Source organism: Hesperophylax consimilis, chromosome 12, assembly GCF_061612785.1.
Source record: "Hesperophylax consimilis isolate HC1 chromosome 12, BYU_Hcon_1.0, whole genome shotgun sequence".
Taxonomy (NCBI): domain Eukaryota; kingdom Metazoa; phylum Arthropoda; class Insecta; order Trichoptera; family Limnephilidae; genus Hesperophylax; species Hesperophylax consimilis.
In genome coordinates, this window is record NC_142847.1 from 13,694,185 (window position 1) to 13,717,306 (window position 23,122).

The 23,122-nt window shown below is 33.9% G+C and overlaps 3 protein-coding genes across 3 annotated transcripts in view; 1 reads left to right on the plus strand and 2 right to left on the minus strand.

Annotated features, from left to right (window-relative positions):
* Positions 1-217: 217 nt before the first annotated feature.
* LOC149419179 (juvenile hormone esterase-like) lies at positions 218-4,174 on the plus strand. The gene is made up of 2 exons (XM_089638136.1): positions 218-1,512; positions 2,047-4,174. Exons 1-2 carry the CDS (start codon positions 386-388, stop codon positions 2,207-2,209), a joined length of 1,290 nt encoding a protein of 429 aa, XP_089494262.1. The 5' UTR covers positions 218-385; the 3' UTR covers positions 2,210-4,174.
* A 1,495-nt stretch (positions 4,175-5,669) lies between these two features.
* On the minus strand, positions 5,670-15,994 carry LOC149419180 (sodium-dependent nutrient amino acid transporter 1-like). Its single transcript, XM_089637944.1, has 9 exons — positions 15,688-15,994; positions 14,311-14,518; positions 10,738-11,008; positions 10,497-10,600; positions 9,219-9,405; positions 8,959-9,135; positions 7,288-7,387; positions 7,028-7,204; positions 5,670-6,024 (listed from the first exon to the last, which is right to left on the minus strand). Exons 1-9 carry the CDS (start codon positions 15,992-15,994, stop codon positions 5,882-5,884), a joined length of 1,674 nt encoding a protein of 557 aa, XP_089494070.1. The 3' UTR covers positions 5,670-5,881.
* A 5,071-nt stretch (positions 15,995-21,065) lies between these two features.
* LOC149419181 (sodium-dependent nutrient amino acid transporter 1-like) overlaps positions 21,066-23,122 on the minus strand; it is an 84,314-nt gene continuing 82,257 nt past the window's right edge. The window contains exon 12 of the mRNA XM_089637720.1: positions 21,066-21,227. Within this exon, the coding sequence (XP_089493846.1) occupies positions 21,066-21,227 (162 nt within the window). The remainder of the gene's footprint in view (positions 21,228-23,122) is intronic.

Genomic DNA, 23,122 nt, shown 5'->3' on the forward strand with positions numbered 1-23,122 from the left:
AAGAACAGTTACTACTAATTCAGGTTTCCAGTATGACAGCTTCCAAGGAATACCATACGCTAAACCTCCTCTTGGGGATCTACGATTTCGGGCACGTCAACAGTTTTAATCTATTTAATATTAAAATACCTAAAAATGATACGAACTCTGATAAATCAAATAGTATCATGTAATAGTAATGCTAATTTATAGGATTTATTTATTTTTCTATCTATAGGATCCACAACCGGCCGAAAAATGGAACGGAGTTAGAAATGCAACTTCACTTGGAAATCCTTGCTCTCAATATGAAATAATAACGAAGAGTTATTTAGGGTCTGAAGATTGTCTCTTTCTCAATGTTTACGTTCCAAGTAATAGGAGTTCTACGTCTCTCTTACCCGTCATGGTGTGGATTCATGGAGGAGGTTTCATTGCGGGAGATGGGAGTCCGTTTTACTATGGAGGAGATTATTTTGTTGAATACAATGTAACTCTCGTAACAATCAACTACAGACTCAACGTTTTTGGGTTCCTTTCTTTGGGAACAGAAGACATTCCTGGAAATGCGGGACTCAAAGACCAAACACTCGCTCTGAAATGGGTAAAGCAAAACATACACCATTTTGGCGGAAATCCGAATAACGTAACTATTTTCGGAGAAAGCGCTGGGGCTGCTTCAGTTCAATATCACATGCTATCTCCCATGTCAACTGGACTTTTCGTTAAGGCCATAATGCAATCAGGTACAAGTTTAATGCCATGGGCTCGGCAAACAAATCCCAAAAGCGTGGCTTTAGAACTAGCCAAAATATGTGGAATTAATGAAAAAACTACTGACGTTGGTCAGTTTCTGAGAAGTTTACCAGAAAAAAATTTATTGGATGGGACCATAGGCTCTTTGGCTGGTAAAATACGACTTTCCTTCAGTCCAGTAATTGAAAACAGTCTGCCAGGAATAACTCCATTTATTACCCGCTCTCCAGAAGAGATATTAAATACGGGTGAATTCAATCAAGTGCCCACAATTACCGGCTTGGTCGAGCATGAAGGTTTGGTTTTCAGAACTGTAGAATTCATGGATCAAATTGATTCTAACGCAATAGCGAATAATCTTATTCCCGATCTTAAACGATTTGTACCAGACGAACTCGTTGAAAAATATGGTGAAAATGGAACCGATTTTATAGTAAACAAAATCAAACAGTATTACTTCCCAAATACCGAAAATATATCTGATAATTTCACAGATCTTCTTTCAGACTTTGCCTTTATAAGAGGTGCCATTCCGTCAGTGAAGCAATTGGCCAAGCATTCGTCTCCAACTTATTTTTACAGGTTTTCATACAGTGGATCGGTAAACCTCTGTAGATTAACTTGTAATTTCACCTACACAGGTACGGCTCATGATGATGAGTTGGCATACATGTTTTATATGGAGGGAGATGGAATTGGTAACATTCCTCGTACAAATACTGATAAGCTTGTTTCAAAAAGACTACTTCAAATGTGGACAGACTTTGCTAAATTTGGGTAAGTTTATAAAAAGTAATATAGTCTGTTGTTCTTGCTTCATGCTTAATAAATTATTGCTGTACCTATATTATTTCCACCTTACGTTGAATTAACTTCGACATCATTTTGAGCAAATAAATAATTAAATTTTCTACAATTTGTTTGTATATTTTCTGTTACCAATGATTTAGTGAAAAGTACACTGACGAACTAACATCAAACCAACATTCGTTCTCAGTTTAGATTTGCTCAGCAAGTTAGCACCTCGGCCCAGGAATGATCTACCAGCTAGAAAGTTTAATCCCTCGTTTAAAAAGGCATTTTTTCAAGATCTAAGTTCAATCATTCCTCACTTAAAATCTCCAACCTCACAGCATTAACAGAGCGATAATTTTAGAAATATATACTTCCGACACTTAGCGTATCACCCAGAGTGTACTCAGGTGTGGAATTGGCTTTTTTATATGCATATTATGTATATTTTATTTCAGCACTAAAGTCCCAATTCTGCACATTACTAAGTACATAATATATTTGTATTAATTTTTTCAGCACTCCAACGCCAAAAACAACACCCGATGTACCACTTTCCTGGGAACCAGTAGCACCGTCATCACAAGATGTCATCACACTCAACATTGGCGAGGAATTACATCTCATATCAAACCCATTTGCAGAGAGGCTTATATTTTGGGATGATCTCATGAAACTTTAAAAAGAATAGGAAACTTACTCAAATTGGAGCTAGTGAATGTTTTTTAAATCACTTCCAAATTACTGTAAATTAGTTGTGATTCGGGCAATGAAGCAAGGGAGGCTGTGCTTTCTTAAAACAATAGAGGAGAAAAGGGGGAAAAGGTACACCTATCCATACTTCCAAATATAAAGTACAACTTATATTTTTAAAATACAAATTTAAATTACATATTCATCGAGCGATAAGGGATGTTGACGTTATTAATTGATAATCAATCTAAAATAGACAAATAGTCTGGTTATACGAGGAATTTTTCATCGCCAGGACAGTGTTTTCAGCTGTTTTTATCATATTTTCATGAATAGTGTATTGACTCTACAAAGACAAATACTATTTAAAAAAAAGTATCCTCACATATAGAACCATGCTGATTGAAGTGAACTGTATCACAAAACAACTCGTAAATTATCACGCCTAAAATATTTTACACTTCAAAAGCACTCGATCTGCCGAAGACAGTAAAAGGCACAGATGTACCCCTCACGTAAATAGTAATTTGGTTTTACATAGAATAATTAAGAACATTAATCTATTTAAATCAAAGTAAACACGTGTAATATTACTAATATCTAGGCATCCGACCTATATTCGGATTATGTTACATGCCGAACTAATTCAACCAAGTCTAGCTTTAAATAAACTAATTACTTGATAAACACTTTCAAAGTGGAACCGATCTTTTATGATTAGCTTTAGTGACAAAGATTTGTTTCGTTTCGTGAAGTACGCGGCAGTGCCCAAAATTGTTTGGATTAATTTAGACGACGAATTTGCAGTTGACGAGGTCTATCTTCCGTTTCTGTCTAGAAATTAACTTATCATGTTTGCAAATTATTATAATTTTACGTTGGTATTACCTTAAGCATTATTTCTTTAGGGACAGTTAGTTGTAGTGTGCAAACTGCTGGTGCTGTGAATAATATATTCATATAAGAATAAGCTATATTTAATTGTTGACAAATGTGTAAACAAAATATTTAGAAAAAAAATTTTTTACTTTAATTTCATTTCTTATAAGTTTCACCACCCGCCCAAAAAATGGCGTCTTATCCTATTTTTTATAAGAAAAACTCAAATCTTTACATTTAAAATATTATATAAACGCCACTATTTCAAAAAAAAAAGGTTTTTTTAGTATAACACATCTATTTTCAAATGTCTTTAAAACCTCTCCTACGCTAAATGATTTGTACATTACATTTGGTAAAGCAAAAACATCTAGAATCGTCCAATTTCGACTAATGACGATACCATTTGATGTTGCTCTGGTACAATCCAATTAAAATTTGCATACACACGAATAAATGGTAACTGAACAGTGTTCTCTGTACTAAGTGCTGAAGGTTTTGATAGTGAAATAACAGTGTTACCAGTTCCCATAATAAATATGTTGTCGTATTAAGTAACTTAAAACGATGCCATACGTAGTAATGCAAAATCATGTATTTTTGGTTTGAAAATTTTGTCGCCTAGAAATGTTTCAGATGCTTTAATTAAATACTGCGAGTAGAATACATCTTGGCCTTTGAAATAATCTAGTATTTTTTATTTATTTTTCGGAATAACTTAATTGAGTAAAACCTCAAATTGTAATCTTTAATTATTGATGACCCTTGTATTGCCGGAACGTGTCCCGGCAAGACAAGGGTCCTGGGTTCGAGTCCTAGATGTGACCGTATCCTTTTCTGATTTTTCTGTTTCAGATTTTCGTTTAGAAATCGCTAATATTGTCTTCAATAATTGAGTATTTTTTAGATAAGTCTTTTTATAAGCCCAGAAAAAAATAATGTATAAGGCCTATGAAAACTGCCTTAAAGTTCAAAATCTCCTACTTACAAACCCATTTTCGGTTATGATTTTTCTGTATAATGTGGTAAATTAAGTTATTTATAAAATGATAGAAAAAAAATATTTATGCCTGAACATCCACAAAATAAAATAAAAGGCACTTTTTGGCCATGTTTTTTTCTTGCATAAATAAAAACAGGCGGATGGTGTTAAGCGGGAATTTAAACCTTATCGCCATCTACGTAAGGGTTGTTATTGATAGAGGCTCAATTTAAAATATTGTTATTGGTTAATAGCTACAATGGGGAACCATTTTTTGGAAAATTAACAACCCTGCCATAGGTCACCCCAAGTGATTCGCTACGTTTGGTGACTTAGAAGGGGTGCCCGGGTTCATGGGGTGAGGTTTGTCTAGGTCTTTGCGCCGGATACGTTGTATGGAGCTAATGTAAAAAAAAACAACACAGTTCAAAGGAACAATGTTAGTTGTTATATCCATCTTACTTTGCAGATTTAAGGGTTGTGAACTCTTTGTTAAAAAGGAAAAGGTTCTACTTATAATTGTGTTTATTACGTTACAAATAATAGGTCTGGATTTATCTACATTGTTCATTACCCGAGGGTTGGTAATTCTCTGGTTCGAGAAGCTTGTTCCCTGTCACTATAACCTCACAAGCATCTGTTACACTCTAGCGACATCTGACGGACTCTAGAGTAAGCTTTATGACTACCGCCATCTATCGCTTAAATACTCAACTTATTACCATACATCACATTAATATTGTAAGAGAATATTTTTCACGTCAACATTAAACGTTGCTAAGCAATAGTTGTTACTTTATGAAAGGAGATGATTCTAAGGAAATGTGATATAGTTTTTTTTTTAAACAAAAATTGAGTTATGCCATTTTTCAAGTCAATCGTCCATCTGTCAGACTCTGAAGTCAAATATAACCTCACATTTGAATCTTCTATTTTTTTTCCATAATCGGTTTTTGGTGTTAGAAGAATAATTTTTAAAAAATACAATATCCAGACAAATCGACAGTAATAATAATAAAGCCTTTAGAGTTACAAAAATACCAACGTAAATTTCTTTGTTCTGTTAAATGGTTAAAATCAGGAGATAAGTCACGGCAAGCCGATTGCTGATGGTCGCTCGTGAGTTTACGTAAGCCCTAGTTATTATAATCTTGTTGCACAACATAGCGTACGCCATTAGAATTCTGAAAGCAGGTCGTTCAGTGAGGCGATAATGGAATAAGTTTGCACTCTGAGACTCTGGACGGTGAGAGTAAGAACTTATTCCTTGTAATCATTATATTATTTCAAAAATACTAATTTCAGTTGTATGTGTCTATCTGTAACTCTGTTTAAATGTACTCTAGATACTTTAGTACTCGGATTCGAGCTGATTGTGATAAAGCGATAAATAATTAGATGTCATAGATGATAAATGCGTTACTCCGGGAGATAGTAGAAAGTATTTTATAACAATTTTGTAAATAATAAAATAGGCCAATTGTTGCATCATTAATATAATAATGCTTAAGGATATGTATTATTACGCACAAAAAAAAATTATGGTGGTAAATACAGACATTTTTTTAAACTGAAAATCAGTAACCGAATAAATTATTATAGAACCGTCTACACTTCGAGAGTCCTTCTCTGCTTGCTCTCTCGGCTGCCTTAGCCTCCCGGTTCTGCAGCCACTCTTGCCTTATATCTTTATCAAGTGGACCCCAGTCGTCTCTCGGCGTAAACATCAAGAGAATTTTCTAAAAAACATCAATTAATAAGATGGTATGCATTCGACTTTCATATTTTGAAACTAATTATTCAACACGACCAACAAAAAACTAAAATTATGTTACAACTCACTTCTCCTGGCTTCAAAGGAAGTTTTCTCCGTCTATAGTAAGCCAAAGCCGCATACAATGGTATCTGAAGAATTCCTGTAGCAGTTAAAATCCATCCACAAACTGAAAAAATTAAAAAAAAAAATCACCTTTATCATACAAGCTTCATTTGACAACCACGAATGTTATACAATAGCACGAGTATTGTTGGCCTCTATCGCTTCTACAGCGTGTCCACAATGTTTACAAGGTCTGCATCTACAACTTTGCTCCCTCATGAGACACCTTTTCGCTGGTCTGAAGATAAGATAGCAAAAAAACGACTCCATCGGATGTAACACATCTATATTAGATGCCATCTTTCATAATGTTGCTGTGCGTTATTTTCTTCTCTTCTTTCGTAGGTGGGGGGTCAGAGGGGGGTATCTTGGTCTGTGAGCCAGTCTAGGGCCTCAGGCGTCGCCATGTGAACCTCATCAAACCCGCCGGGGAATGAATAGAGCGGGCATTCGTTGACCGCGTGTGTTATTTTATAAATCTATTACACTAACAACAAACAGTGGCTTAGAGAAAAAAATGTAATATATTTACATTTCTATAACACAGGTTTTGAAATGCTAGCCACACGTATTCTAGCTGAAATACAAAATTTGTAACTAACTAACCATCGTGTCGTTTAACTAACCGCATGGGTAAGCAGAGAGTACGGACTGCAAAACAACTCGGTCTTGGCACACACTCCTTGCCTCATTCACATTCATACATACTCTTCTATTATTCTGACTCTTGACATGGTCCGACTCAAGTATCTGATTCCTCGGGCGTCCCCGACTTCTGCTACCATTCAAATTTGCATCGTATATTCTTCTTACACACCTTTCTTTGCTCATTCGCTCTACATGCCCAAACCATCTAAGCGTCCATTTCTTGATCTTACTCATTACGCTTACATCAGCCTTGCACTCTTTGGGGATCTCCACATTTCTCACAAGATCATACATGGTTTTACCACACATACGCCTCAGGCATCTCATTTCTACAGCATTCAGTTAAAAAAATAGTTTTAATTTCAGTTGTTGTGATAAATAAATAAATAACTTTGACAATATAGCTTTTGATGACTCACCCAATGCTGCAGTTGGATATTTAACACCTTTGTAGGTTAATTGTTTCATTTCAATTAAAGAATAAATAAATATGGCAATCAGCATTCCCGGAGTTATGAGTTTCCAGCAAACCCTCCAGTATATTCCGACCTCTTTTCTTACCATGAATTCAATATCATCACAAAGATTCCTAATTCCTTCATAAACAAAAAAATGAACATCACTTTCCAAAACTCATTAATTTTAAATTACAACTAGCAGATTTAAAAAAAAAACTCACCATATATCCAAACAATTGTGATTATTTCTGAAATTCCAAGAAAGTAAATAATAAAGGAGGCCCCATGATGATCAACTAGGTAAAGCATGAACTGTCCTCCCTGTGAATGAAACGTCGTACAATTTACAATCAAATAATAAGAATCGTCGGCGTACCACAGGGCTTCTTTCATGACCCTTTATTATTAGCAGGTACTTGTTTAATATAAATCAAATTTTAAAATGGAGTATGAAAAGTGCACTTCAGTTTTTCAAAAATTATTCAGTTATCAAATAATTTCTGGTAGTACTACAATAGTAAATTTAATGGTTAAATAAATAAAATAAAAGCAAAGAAAAGTTTCAAATCTGTCCTGATAATGGACACCGTAATGCTATCCAAAACGTTGAATAAAGAAGAAGGTAACGCAATACAGCATAGTACCTTAAAAATAAATCACTAGAAAACAAGTCTGTCTCGACATAGGTTTATCCTAGTGAGACAGACTTCGAAAAAAAAAACCTGTAAAAAAACTTTATATTGATAATAAAAAAAAATTAAAATAAAAAACACAGAAAGTTATTCTAATGAGGGATTGTTGTTAAATATAATAAACCAATGTTAGTCCAAGCGATGACCGTAAAAATTATATCCGATACTTCAACCAAATGGGTGCTGGGCGTTAACCCCAAAAAAGATTAGTTAAAAAAACGCGTTCACGTAGATTTTGACTGGGGGGGAGTCCGGGAAAGGGACCATTTCCCGTGTCGTGTTTGGGGCAAAAATATTCGACTTGCTACTTTACTAAAAGTATAAATTACTAAAAGTATAAATTACTAAAAGTTTAAATTACTAAAATTATAAAATACTTTACTAAAACACGTTTAACCAACATTTGCATGGGGAGAAACACTTGACAAACGACCTTAAAGGTAACCTCCAGGCAGTAACATATCTTATCGGCTACTCGAATGAAACCGATGCTAAAATATAGGTATGAGTTCCCTCTTTAAGAATATATCGTTCAGCCGATAAAATGTTGAGGAGAACACTGTGGAAGACGCAAATATTCGAACCTTATGTAAACATCTACACTCATTTAGTCGAGGTTGCCTATCGGATATAATTTTTACGGTCATCGCTTGGACTATGTCTACTTGACGGTCACGCAGAGTACGAAGGAATAATACTTCATGTACACTTTTCACATCCTACCTACGTACATATTTTATCACAAAGTAGCATGAAGATTGGCTTTTTCAGTTAAGTGGAAATTAAGCACTATGCCAGTGGGAATAGATTTTTTTTTAATTTTGTCTTGGTTATAAAAACCTGCAAGTGCCTTCCATACATATTTGAATGGAAAAAAAATGTTCCACTGAGCCTAATATAGCATCGCTCACACTCGCCTGACATCGTAGATCTCTGTCCCATTTGAATTTCGTTTTGAGCATAGTTTTGTATCCGAAATTTAAGCCACGATTAGGCAAATATTTGGATCACGAAAAACGTTCACAAGGCAATTCTGGTGTTATTCTTTCTTTTACTATTTTCTTGTTGGTGCCATTTGATAGAGAGCACTTAATGGGCTTAAAATAGTCAACAACTCTCATCTGTAGTTATAATTTCTTTAAAAATACTTAGCCTTCCTGAAATAAGCAAAAACCAACGAAGGTATATTAATATGCTCACGGGTGTTATGTAAATGATGCTTATCGAGAATCCACCAACTGTGACAGATGTTACGACTACCCAGGTTGGTATCCAGTGGAATCTATCTTTAGTGGCAGTTATTATGCAAGAAGTCATAGAATTTATAGAACCGATGCCCAAGATATACAACATCAGGAAGAATAAAACTGCGAAAAGCTAAAATGATAACGGTATGATGAATAAAATGAATAACGTAGATATTTTTTTTAATGATCTGGAAAACCTATGAGTTAATCTACCTGAGGAACAAATTCAAATTTAGAGATAGCCATTGGATAAGAAATGAAAGCCAGGTCAGCTCCTCCCGCCACAACGGTCTCAACAGATAGTCCAGTCTCCTTTGAAAGATTTCCCAAAATTCCAAAGATTGTAAAGCCTGATATCAAACTGGTCACAGTATCCAGAGTCGTTACAATCATTGCATCACTGGAATGAAATAAATCAGCAGTTCGATCAATGTAGTTTATCAGTTTACAGTTATATCATGATTCAATTTTTTTCGATGGCTCACTAGGTACATTACGTATATTCTGTTTTTAAAAACCATATAAAAGCCCAGCTGGGCGTAAAAAAAATAAAATGTCAAAATGTGTCAGTTGCAATATTTTTTTGGGTTATTCGGTATAAGTTTTTTGTCTTGGTCAATAGATGGGAGTTATCAATTGATACATTTCGTATTACGTTTTCATTTATGTCAAGAGATGTCACTCATTCCAAACGTCTACTTAGTGACATTGATTAAATGGATTTCCGATATCAAATTTAACAATACATCAAATCGTTTTTTTAGACTCTAAGACGTGTTAGTTGAACAAACAAGGAGAAAATAAATTTCTTTATGGTCAACGTCATCTTTGGGATGCTATGTGGAGGATGTTTTTTTGGGATGCTATGTGCTTTAAATATTACAATCCGTTTGGATAGAAGAATTCATCAAACGGACTGCCCGTTTTAGCAAGGCAAGGCTTTTCAGGTATCTTGTGGCTAAAGGCCAAAGGTGGTTTTCCAAATGCAACAATGAGGCGCACTTACAATATTTTACAGGGTTAGCAGATGTGTACGATTGACGTATCTGCGGGTTTTTTCTGTAGATCTGCACAGTGCGAAAAGTTTCTGAGAAGCTAACTTGACTATAGCTTCGATAGAGTCCCCGTATCAGAGCTGGTCACTTAAAGTTGCACCAACTATATCATGGAAGATTGCTTTCCTTAAATGAAGCTAGATTATCAGTTCGATCCCTTTTAGATATAATCAGACATGATTGGGCCTATAAAAAATTAGATTTAACGTCCTTATTCGTACATCCAGAAGAAACCTCCTCGAGGTAAACATTCATTCTATGTTTTAAAGCTCTTCGAACCATTGTGTGCCCTTTGGGGGTTTTTAAAATAAAACTATAATGGAATGTACCTAACTGTCATCCGGTTCTGTTTACGGTAGTAAAAGAAATAACTCCGTTAAAAAAGAAAACGTATGATTCAAGTTTTAGATACATGTATAATTACTATTTTTCTTACCGGGAAACATTTTGTTGGAATTTGTTATAAGATGCATACATAATAACACTTCCAAAGCTAACAGACAGGGAAAAGAAGCACTGAGTAACTGCCGCAAACCAAACCTAATTAAAAAAAAATTAAAATACATTTCGTCCAAAAGTATTCTAATTATATATTAAACAAAGCAGTTTTAAATAATTATTAAGTAAATTCAACTGAAAATAGACTTTAAGAATACGCTATTTTTAATTTTACTAACCTTGGGTTCTAGGATCACCTCAAAATTTGGTTTGATGAAATAAAGTATGCCTTCACCGGCACCAGGTAGGGTTACAGCTCTGATCAGTAAGACAAGCATAATAACGTATGGAAAAAGAGCCAAAAAGTAAGAATACACCCCTGAGTTCTTCACTCCGCGTACCAGCGTCAAGAACACAGTAAGCCATGTACAAAACAGGCAAAGTGTCAACCTCCACTCGGGTAAGCCAATTCCATCGTCAACGTTTTCCGTTTCTCTCAACACGTTTTTTCTATGAGGAAAAATACAACATTAAACCATTAACTACAAGGTAAAGGTGTTTTTCAATCCCTTTATTCCGCTGAAGACTAGTTGTGAACTCACAAGATGAAGACTTTATTTTGACGGCAGAAGATTCAATAAAAAGGTTCTGCAAACGGTGATCCTGGTCATTCGTTAAATCAAAGCTATCTTCTTCCGATCTACTACAAAAAAATGTACCTTGGCGATATTTCTTGCACTGATGGAGAAACCATTTTGGTGATTATTTTAGATCAGTTTTTGTAGAAAATTCTGACCCGTGCTCTAACCCTATAAACTCTGATAATAATGACAACTCCAATTTACATATACACACCATTAACTTTAATCAATCATATGTACTTAATTATTTAAAAAAACTTGATCCGAATAAAAGTGCGGAATCTGGCAACTTCCCCGACGTTTGCTTGCTTAGAATTGCAAGGAGATTGGAATATATTGTGCGAACAACCAACTGTTCCTTAACCCTTAAATGCATACTGTTGTAAAACTGCAACATACCGTTCAAACCACCTTTAACTCTTTGGTGTATACTTAATGCATGCCGTTTTAGAATTATCAAGTTCACGGTAATATATTTTATCGAGTGGCCTCACCTTTTTTTTCTTTCGCGAATGTCAAATGTCACTTTTTCTTCAACAAAGTGAAGATTCTCGAAAATTGGTTGGAGGTTAGAATTACAGTTTGGTTTTACTGTTATTATTTTGATTTTCTTAGGTAAGTAGATACAATAATACAATACTTATATGTAATAACTCGTATTTTTTCGGTACACTTATTAGTTTTGAGAATTCTTTTTTTTTTTTTCATACGTAAATTGTTCAAATTATTTTTTATTAAATACATGGTGTTGTAAATTTGCAACAATTTTTTTGTAATCAAATATCATTAAAAAATTACAAATAAAATAAATTCTTTATATTTCCTTGCATATGCATGTAAATATCTACAAAATATATTTTTTTCCAGAAAATTTAATAAATCATGCATTTAAGGGTTTCTGGAAAAATGTAACACAATATCTTTCATCAAAAGCATTAACCCTCTTATATTCCAGTACAACATCAAAGACGTAGAACTAAAAAGATCTAGTGAAGTAAGGGACTTAGGTATAATAATGAACCCAGGAATGTCTTTCCGATCACATATAAATTTCATATCTGACAGTGCCTACATAATTCTAGGATTCATCATAAGAGTGACGTAACCATACAGATCACCTTAACACATTCTTTGCGGGAAACGAGAAAACTCGTCATACGCCTTTTTACAGTAAGACGCGGGAGACGAGTTTACTCGTTTTGTTGCGCAAAGCGGTAAGGAGCGGGAAACTTGTAAACAAGGGGTTCTAAATGGGTGCGGGGTCATGTGTTTTCTATTGTCGGCGGTACCCAATATATCCACCTGTCAATACAATGAAACACAAAAAAATAAAAATAGTAAAATCGTTGTCGCGTATGTTCCGCTCACAAACTACGCAGTGAAACGATGTACCTACATGTGCAAGTTTTGCAATGTGCCCCTGCATAAAGAAAAGTGTTTCGAACGCTATCACACATTGAAGCACTATTAGGTTATGGTTTTTTTTAATATGTATTGAAAATTTCTAAGTAATCTTGTAATTTTGTATGAATGAATTTCGATATGTTATTTCGATTGTGAAATACTGTTTTTTCTAAGATTCCCAAGAAAGTAGAAAGTTTTTGTCCAAAAAAAGGAATAACACATACATTGCTAAGTAAATAAATAGAGAAGTCTTTTTAAAGTAAGACACTGAAAGTTTCATCGAAAAATATCAAATAGATCATAAGATATGAATATTTTGCGAAAAGTCTAATTTTGGCGCTAAAATTTAAAAAAACACCCGCCCTTCGCCCCCAATTTGGCGGTAAAATGCCCGACCATATAGTGTTAAGTAATAAAAATACTATGTCTCTTTGGTTCGCTCAATATTAGAATTTGGATCAGTTATATGGAATACCCAATATAAAGTTAATATTGAAAGGTTAGAAGGAATACAAAAAAGTTCTGAAACTTGACTTCTGACTTTAAATCCTTCCTACCACCCCAAAAATTTAAAAGACTCATTAGCATTCCACAAACTATCAACATAGAAGACAGAAGAGATATATCCGACCATTTTTTTTATTCGAAATTATCCACAACGCTGATGACAAATACTATCTTCTATAAAATGTTCATTTGCACTGTCCAGTTCGGAACACACGGTCAAACAAACTATTCCACATCCCACACTCAAAAACTAACTACACACAATATTCATTTTTCAGAAAGACTTTTATTTAAATTTTTGTATTTTTCACAAAATACAAAAATATATTTTAGACGCCGATATTTCCGTTAGTCCTTGGTTCAGTATACAATATGCATTTCGGAGAAAATTAAATCAAATTGTTAATTACTTACCCTCTCTCCCTGATGTGTTTAAGATATCTCAGTTATTTTCATTAAGTTGTGTAAGATATCTGAGATATCTCAGTTATTTTCACTAAGGTGTTTTCATTACGGTGTGTAAGATATATCAGTTATTTTCATTGTGTTGATCAAGTTGTTTTATGTTTTCCTGTTTATTTATGTTGTTTTCTGTATGTAACATGAATTTTATGTGGAAAATTCACTGGTTAATACAACATGTAAAATTAAATTATTTGTATGAAATTGTAAAACTGTTTGTTTCATATTGAATTTTTTAAAAGCGTGGATAATATTAAATCCACAAAGTTCACTCACATATGTGTACATGATGCACAAATGAGAACTTAAAGACTCGTAATTATGGAAATTTGGATAGGTTCGATATTACTACAGAATACGTTGTGGAAGTGTGTCCACTAAAATTAATATTGCACGATGTGACGCTGGGTGCTATTAAATGGCTGGAAAATCTGAACATCCATGTAGGAAGCTACCACTAACTATCCAACCACATAGAGAAGAAAAATAATAAAAGTAAATGAAAAATCTGTACAGTGAAATAATTGAAGGCGATGCACCTCGACGTGTAACACTCCTTACGAAGATGGCGTTATGCAAAAAAATCCGTCTTCAAAATCGATGTTTTATTTAATTTTGTGAACTTTTTAAAACGCTTTACGATAATAATCTAAAAAACTTAAACAACTTAAAAGCACTTTTAAAGGCTTGATATTTTTTCTAGGCTTGTAAAAAGACTTATCACATATTATCAATACACGATTTTGCATTACTTCGCTTAATACTTTTTTAGTGTAGGTATCTAATCTTTCGACTTACATTAAGTAATAATCCGAAGAACTTCGATTGCAAAACTCCGTTTTATCGTTACTTGATGATGAGTAGCAATGAGACCATGTGGATTCACACACGGTCCACGGAAGTGTGCTTGAAAATGAGATTATTAGATAGAATGCAATGAGAGCAATCAGCGAAGAGTAGTATGACATCACACATGAGATAGCTATTGATGCCCCTCCACCAACTCCTGAAAAACAAGTGCAAAAATGTCACATACCACTATTTATTTATATTGCAGGATTTGGATAATTTACCTACTGGGGGGACATGTAAGAAGAATGTGTAGGAACCTAAAGATAAACTTTTATTGTTGAAAAGTACAAAACGTGATATAGACTACATGTTTTTGGTAAAGTGGTTGGTTGGTGGCTGCCTTGCAATGAGTGGAGTGGATGATCTATTCAAATGGAGCCAATATTCTAGCTGCTCCAAGCTCAGAGCAGAGGCTGTTGATAGTGTGAAGATTAAAGTAATGAACACACTTCAAACTCGGTCTAATTGCCGTTAAAAGGCAGAGGCATATTCACATCTGACAATTCGATGCCATCACGTCAACCGATGATGCTCAAAAATACTTTTAGAACACTGTCAAAGATTTAAAATGTGACATTCTCAAACTGTATTGTACGGTGTGAGTATACGTCGTTCCTCATCGGAATCCCGGAATCTAAATTCCCTACATTCATAAATCCAAATTTATGGCCAAACCATGTCTTGTAACCAGCGTTTTTTTTGTAGAGGAAACTACACGAATAAACCAACAAACCTTAGGTATACCCTTCCCGCATTAGAAGGGTACGGAATCATCGAAAGTGAATGTCATAGAATATTTTATTGTTTGATGACATCTCCAATCTTGTAGCTTCAGTGTCAAAATCATCATAAGAAATACGCTCACTATATTAACGGTAGTTTTACAATGAATTATTTGGTTGATACCTGTATTTTTTTATAAGATTATAATGTACTCAAATACAATTTGAAAAAATCTGAGTAGGGGAACAAGGAACACGTACCCAAGGCCAACAGACGTGAAAATGAGGGTAGCGAGTATCTGAAACGCAAAACTAAAAAAAGCTTTCAAATCTCCATTGCCGGGCTCAAATCGTATATCTTCACACTCTCCTTACTGGAGATCTGATCGATGGCTATCTTGAGGAAATATAGAGCCTTTCCAACTATATTTCATAGAGCCTTTCCAACCAGTATTAGAAAGACGGGTTAGGAAACGAGAGAGGCTCCCCTGCTGTTGAAGTAGGCCTCGTAGGAACACTTGCACAAGTGCACTTGCCGATGTCCATGGGCATGACGTTGCTGGATATGCGAAAATACAAAAATAAAAATAAACTATTCTACCTCTCATAGCCGGGCAAAAATCATACACCTTCACACTGCCCCTGCTTGAGAACTGGCCGATGGCTATCTCCAGAAAGTATAAAGGCTTTCCGACCAACATCAGCACTACGAAGTAGGGGATGAGGAAGGCTCCTCCGCCGTTGGTGTAGGCTACGTAGGGGAATCTCCACACATTGCCGAGGCCCACGGACATGGCTATGCAGGACATGACAAACTGGAGTTGGTTACTCCATTGCCCGCGAGTCTCGTCCACGATTCCGGAGTCGGAGATATTGTCACTTTGGCGTGGTTTGGGGGATTCGGTCATCATAGTGTTGATGCTCTGTAATAGTGCCATTAAAATATGAACCCAAAAAATCTCTGAACTTTTGTAAGCCTTAATCAGGGCAGTGAAGGAAATGTTAAGACTATTACTAAATTTTAATAATGAGTACTCAAATCAAAATCTGTTACAGGCGTCATAATAAGTCATATAAACAATTTTTTGCATCTTTGATTTTAGTTATTTGCTAAAAAAAAACGGTAAAGTTATCGAATTCGGCTGCATACAAAGACTCTTTAAAAAATAACACTTGATTTCTAACCATTTAGGTCGGGGGTTTTATTAAATCCACAAAATAGGTAATTAGGTTTTGTTTGAGTTATTTTAATGATTCGACGTATTTCCTAACCTTCAAACATAACTATGATTTAAAAAAATGAGACTTGAATGCATCGTTTACTGGCCCCCACCACATAAATAGTTATTTCTTGTAGTAATGAAGTTGAAACCAAGTGATTTTTATATTTTTTTCGTACTAAGCATACGGCGGAATTCGACAAGATTAATGCAAATTTGACCAAGATTTTAAGTTATGTTCCTAAACCCTTAAATATTTTTGTTGTTATTGATATATTGTAATGTCATTGGTTCTTTGCGTTTCTTTCATACAATCAACTTACTTTTGGAAATTAAATGATTTCAGAGACAATAGTTAAGTTTAAACCATTTGCCTACCTATTTAATATTCAAATTATAACAAAGATACTTTAATACCGAAAGTATCAATTTATTTTATTTCTAAACGCAAACACATCGTTTTCTGTAAACTCCACTGTAATGGCAAGTGACAGATTTCAAATAGAGCATATTATGAAAATTGTTTTGTTTTAGAACAGTAATTGAATATTTGGACTTGTCCAGTACACGCAAAGCGGTCAGTCACAAAACCTTTATCGGGTAAGTACTTTCCTATTTAAGCGAAGGCATTGATTTGAAACTGTCATCATTGTTTTTATCAGTAACTCCATTTTTATTGCGATTTAAAGTACATTTAACAGGTCGGTTTTTGAGTTAGCATTTTTCGATGTCAAATCAAAAGAAAATTTCAATCCGGTACCTTTAACTAAATAACTCATACATACTTGATAATCGTCTACAAACACAATACTCAGAAAGGATATAGGTACTTAATACTTACGAATATCTCCATATAATCAAAATAAATTTCTTTCGTAGAGAAATAAAAGCAAAATTCTATTTTATTTCATATTTTATTCACACTTATTGGGTAACAAAAATTTTAATTTACAAAGCAATATAATTGATGTTAGTATATTTCGTTATCTCATTTTATGGTTTTAATATCACAATAAGACAGAAGAATCATTACTGCTAATTGAAATTAGATAAATTAACTTAAAAAATAATTCGAATGGAAATCTATAATGTTCTATTGTAATAAGTCCATAATTTTAATGAAGTACTAATTTTGCTCTCGTATAGCTATAACATCAACTACTACAATAGCAATATACAAAAGAAAGCTTTTAGTTTTACAAAATGTTCAGGCAAACTAATTAAATAGTGACTTTATTATACAGGGTGTCCGGAAACTCGTAGTACAAGCGGGAAACTGGTGAATCTACATCACATTTGGAGTCGATTTTGTAGTATATATTTTTTTGATTTGAGCTTTCGTTATCGAGTAAATCGAGTTAGAAGTTGATTTTTTATTTTTTTTTAAATTTTTTTTTTAATCAAATTCTTATAAATTATTACTGAAGATCAAAGTACCCAACTAATTAAAACTATTTTAAAGTAAAACAAATGAAGAAACTCGGATTTGAAGCATTATTTTGAAATCACCCTTCATTTAATCCGGTGTAATCATAAAATATTTCTGCTCTGCAGGGTTAAAACATCTGTTGTTCAACCCTAAACACCAGAAAAAACTTTAACCCTAAAATATACGAAAAATATATTTTTTTGTTTTTTTGTGAAAATGCTCAAATCAAAAAACTTTATATTTATTTGGGTTCCCCATGTGGTGTAGATTCTCCAGTTTCCCGATTGTACTACGAGTTTCCGGACACCGTGTATAGTGATTTATTTTTGGGATATTATATTGTGTTACTCCACCTCCTTTTTTAGCCAATGTTTCGGACAGCATTATAGTATCCATCAGCAGGGCAGATGTGAAATCGAATATTGTTATGTGTGCTTATGAATTTAGATGCGATACTGTGTTCTTCTAAGAGCTAGTCTTCATACTTTCTTTTCTCAGAATCTTTGCAGTTCTGTCCGTCAGATTGTGAACATAAGGCAAGAAAGCGCAGTCTTTTGGCTCCTGTTTAATTCTGTTTTCGTTTGGGTTAGATGTTGGACACTGTAATGCTGTTCAAAACGTTGGATAAATAAGAAGGTAGCGCAACACTGCAAAAAAATCCTTTTGGCCGTGAAATCTCAAATCATATCAGGCACTCTATAAGTTTTAAATTTGTTCTTTAAGTTAATTAAATAACATAGTTTATAGTATAATATAGTAATTTCAACAAATTAACTTTCTTACATCATACAAATACGATGCGTACCTAAGATATTTTTAATATAAATCTAAAAGGTTACATTGTTATTAAAATATTTAGTTATTTAACACCTTCAAAATTCTTAATATATACACAGTTTTTAGAGCAGAAAATCTATTCAAATTAATATTAGTAAAGCTAATCAACTATTCAAAGGAAAGCTTCAACAGAGTAAGAATAACACGTAACTGCATATAAAATCACGGAACAGTGCAGTGAAATAACAAAAGATTAAAATTGGAAACGTTATTCCGATAGGTATTCAAGACACATTGGTACAAAGAAACATTTGATACATTTTGCTGAAAACGTTATTCCTATAGATATTCAAGACACGTTGGTACAAAGAAACATTTGGTACATTTTGTTAGAACCGTTATTCCGATAGATACAAAAGACACATTGGTACAAAGAAACATTTGTTACATTTTGTTGGAAACGTTATTCCGATAGATATTCAAGACACATTGGTACAAAGAAACATTTTGTTAGAAACGTTATTCCGATAGATACAAAAGTCACATTGGTACAAAGAAACATTTGTTACATTTTGTTGGAAACGTTATTCCGATAGATATTCAAGACACATTGGTACAAAGAAACATTTTGTTAGAAACGTTATTCCGATAGATACAAAAGTCACATTGGTACAAAGAAACATTTGTTACATTTTGTTGGAAACGTTATTCCGATAGATATTCAAGACACATTGGTACAAAGAAACATTTTGTTAGAAACGTTATTCCGATAGATACAAAAGTCACATTGGTACAAAGAAACATTTGTTACATTTTGTTGGAAACGTTATTCCGATAGATATTCAAGACACATTGGTACAAAGAAACATTTTGTTAGAAACGTTATTCCGATAGATACAAAAGTCACATTGGTACAAAGAAACATTTGTTACATTTTGTTGGAAACGTTATTCCGATAGATATTCAAGACACATTGGTACAAAGAAACATTTTGTTAGAAACGTTATTCCGATAGATACAAAAGACACATTGGTACAAAGAAACATTTGTTACATTTTGTTGGAAACGTTATTCCGATAGATATTCAAGACACATTGGTACAAAGAAACATTTTGTTAGATCGTGCTACTTTTTCCTCGGGCGTCCTTGACCTCTTCAACCATTCACTTCCAAGTCATACATTATCCTTACACCTCTTTCTTCCTTTATTACTTACGTCTCATTTTACCACAGTGATTAATTTGTTTCATGTCTTCCTCGGGCATCTCCGACTTCTACTACTCTCTTTATGTACTACCAATAAATTCACATTGTTAAAAAACTACATCATATCGACTTTAATTCGTCTCCTTATATATGGTATAAGTCTACTGCATAGATAATGCGTTTTTTCTCGAGCGTCCTTGACTTTTTCTACCATTCAAACTAATCTCTAAACACTCCTGGCACTAATAAGAACAAACTTTGACTATGTCAGCGATATCGAATGAATGATATAGGAACGCGTACGGGACGAGATGAATGTGAGTCGTCTCTTTCTTCCTTTCGCCAAAACAATTTTTTTATTTGTTGGAATTATTTTTCACGCACAAGCTATATACAAAATACGTACTAATATATCTTTATCTTTCTAATCACTACGTAATACTTAGTGACAACTGAACAAACCTTTATAAACTGGCCATATATTATACTAAATTATTGATTATCAATAGATGATATTTAGTTGAAAAATATATTTGTAGAGCTAAAGTAGGTAGGTATAATGTTTATACTATATACTAAAAATTGATTTTTTTACATCGTCATAATACTACTTAACCTAGTGATACTAAAATCTAGAAAGCTTAGTAAATTTTCCTAATATTGTATGACAACAATGAATGGGTACACCTAATAATTATTTGGCTAGATGAGGAATTAAATAGAAATAAAAAAAATCAAAAAATCAAATAGAACAATAAACATCGATTCCGAAAAAAAAAGTTTTATTTTATTGCATGTGTTTTTGGAAACAATTAAAAAAATTGTTTTTGAATCTGAGTGCTCCGGTTCCTCTCTGACATAGTGCCTTCGCGGACAAGATTGACAACTGTGTGTTTACCGCCCGGCCACCAAAACTCTGTGCGAGGAATGCTCAAGAAGAGTAAACTTTGTGGGATGTTATGTTCTCTTTGAGGTAATCTCAAATATTGTTTTCATTCGAAATTAAAGTTTGTTTTTATGCTGTAAGACTTTCTTCAATATTAATATTTTTACTATATTCATCAATATTTTTTTGAGTAATCTGTGGTATTTCTTTATTGAAAAATGATTCTCAAATTTAAAACAGCTAAATCGCAATGCATACATATATTTTTTTTAATATTTTACCAATGATAAAGAATTCTTTACTTTCATTTTCACTTCCTTCAATAAAAATCAATTTTGATATTTCGCATTTGCGAAGCGTCTCATAATGGCTAATTTATTTTTTTAATACTGGAATAAAATTTAAGAAATTAGTTGAATTAAATTATTATGATTCTCATTGCAGAGCTCACAGCCTTGTTTTCAGTATCCGAAAACATCGTAGAAGATTTTTTTCCATTTGGGTAGGTTCTGTCTTATGGCCCTCTCATCCTTCTTCTGTTCAGTATACGCCAACCACTCTTTCTTGATCTTGGAGTTTGTCGGACCCCACTCGGCCCTCGGGGTGAAAGCTGCATATATTCTCTGAAAAATAAAAATAAAATAAAATAATTATTTTTTATTTCCATAGTATCAACTTATAAACCGTAGAAGATTTGCGTTCTGTAACTTTAATTGGACCATGTTATGCAGAATCCATTTAACCCACATTTTACAAAATTATTGTTTTTTATTTGTTTACCCAAGAGTCCCTCCTGCTCCCAACTCTCTGGAGCCAGTGACATCCTACATTATTTTGAAGCATCTAATAAGGTTTAGCCAGCGTTAGCAATGTACGTCTACGTTCTATAAATATAAAATGAATGTATTATATATGTAAACTTTCCATAAGAAATACAGGGTGCGGCAGAGAGGACGGTCGTTTTTGAGATGGGTAGTACTCTCCCCCTCCGTTTACGAGAGAAGTGGGGGGGTGCCGCTGGACTCGTTAGTTTCTAGCATTGTTTTGAGTTGTCGTCATGGAGCCGTGGACGGTGGAGCACCGCGTTTTTGCCTATGATTGTTCCGACCGAAATAATGAGTCATTCACCGTCGTACAGCGTGAGTTTCATCTCCACTTCAACATTCATCGGAATAGAGCTATTCCCTCTCGAAACACCATCCTTCGTTGGGTTGAATCACTTCGCACGCGTGGTGAACTGATCAACAGAAGACCAAGAGGAGCTCCGCAAACCGTTCGAACTCCTGAAAATGTTGAACGCGTTCGCCAAGCCTTTTTTCGCAGTCCGATTCGATCTGCCCGGAAACATGCTGCTGCACTTCGCCTCAGTGATCGTTCGGTAAGGCGAATTTTGCATGTGGATCTCCGCTTTCACCCCTATGATATAGAGCGATGTTGGAGAGAGTCTAAGCGAACTTCCAATAACGCCTCCAGCATTGCATCAACGATTTCGGCCACCACATGCCTGATGTGATTTTCCACACTTGACTGTCTCAAATGCTATTTCCTCGCGAACCTGATTCCATAAATAAATTTGTTTTTGAGTAAAAATTTACTATTTTTTGATTTTTTTAAAACCTTCCGTCCTCTCTGCCGCACCCTGTACTACTACTTAGTTACTACTACTACTATTTTGTTGCCTTTAATTCGATACTAAAGATCTCTGAAGATCTATTCCTACAAAATTGTGTATTTATTAAATGTAGTTATATTTTACATTCAGTGAAAAGTAGACGCATTGATGTTTTTGGTAACATAATACGTTCAAAACCTAATATATATATGAAGTATAATAACTGCTATCAAAAATTTCGCTTACAAAAACTGTCAAAGATTTTATCGTCTTCGCGATTATTATTTATGTTCGTAATACCCCAGTTTTCAACATTTGGACCTCCCTCACTTAGCATTATAAACAATGTGTCCTAAAAACATGAATAAAATCAGCATTTAAATCAGACAATTTTTTTTTAAATATGGGCATTTATTGGTTTGTAAATCATAAAATTTCTTTCCGATATTAAACTTTAGACCGAAAAAAAAAACAAAACAATCCAAAGCGGATTCCGTTCTAATAAAACATTTTTATAGGAGAAGTGTCTCAATGCGCGCGATTTATTTGGGACATTTGTTACAACGCCAATGGCCACAATTACTTCTCTGTATCCGGGGTTTAATATCAGTCCCCGTACTTTATACCACTATCAAAAGGATCACCTACTTCTCAATTAGTAGGTAGTATTGAATACTGAATACGTGAATTATTATTTTAATGATCACCTCATGCATACATAATGAAAATAGAACTTTGTTTTTCAACTCACGTCGAGCTAATAATTACAGAAGTAATCAAAATACACAAAAATCAAATGTATTAATAGAGATGGCGGGGATGAGCTTTATAGTTGTTTGTATCTGGTACACCAAAACTAATCGACGAAAACAGTATAAATTAACTAATTATCATACTGAACCGGCA

Excerpts from the sequence above, each read along its gene's own strand:
- LOC149419180 (XM_089637944.1), bottom strand. The coding sequence starts at position 15,994 with ATGACCGAATCCCCCAAACCACGCCAAAGTGACAATATCTCCGACTCC. Across the intron at positions 10,601-10,737 it reads AGGTGATCCTAGAACCCAAG|GTTTGGTTTGCGGCAGTTAC; the intron begins GTTAGTAAAATT and ends TTTTTTAATTAG. Across the intron at positions 7,388-8,958 it reads GCATCATTTACATAACACCC|GGAGGACAGTTCATGCTTTA; the intron begins GTGAGCATATTA and ends TTTCATTCACAG.
- LOC149419179 (XM_089638136.1), top strand. The coding sequence starts at position 386 with ATGGTGTGGATTCATGGAGGAGGTTTCATTGCGGGAGATGGGAGTCCG. Across the intron at positions 1,513-2,046 it reads ACAGACTTTGCTAAATTTGG|CACTCCAACGCCAAAAACAA; the intron begins GTAAGTTTATAA and ends TAATTTTTTCAG.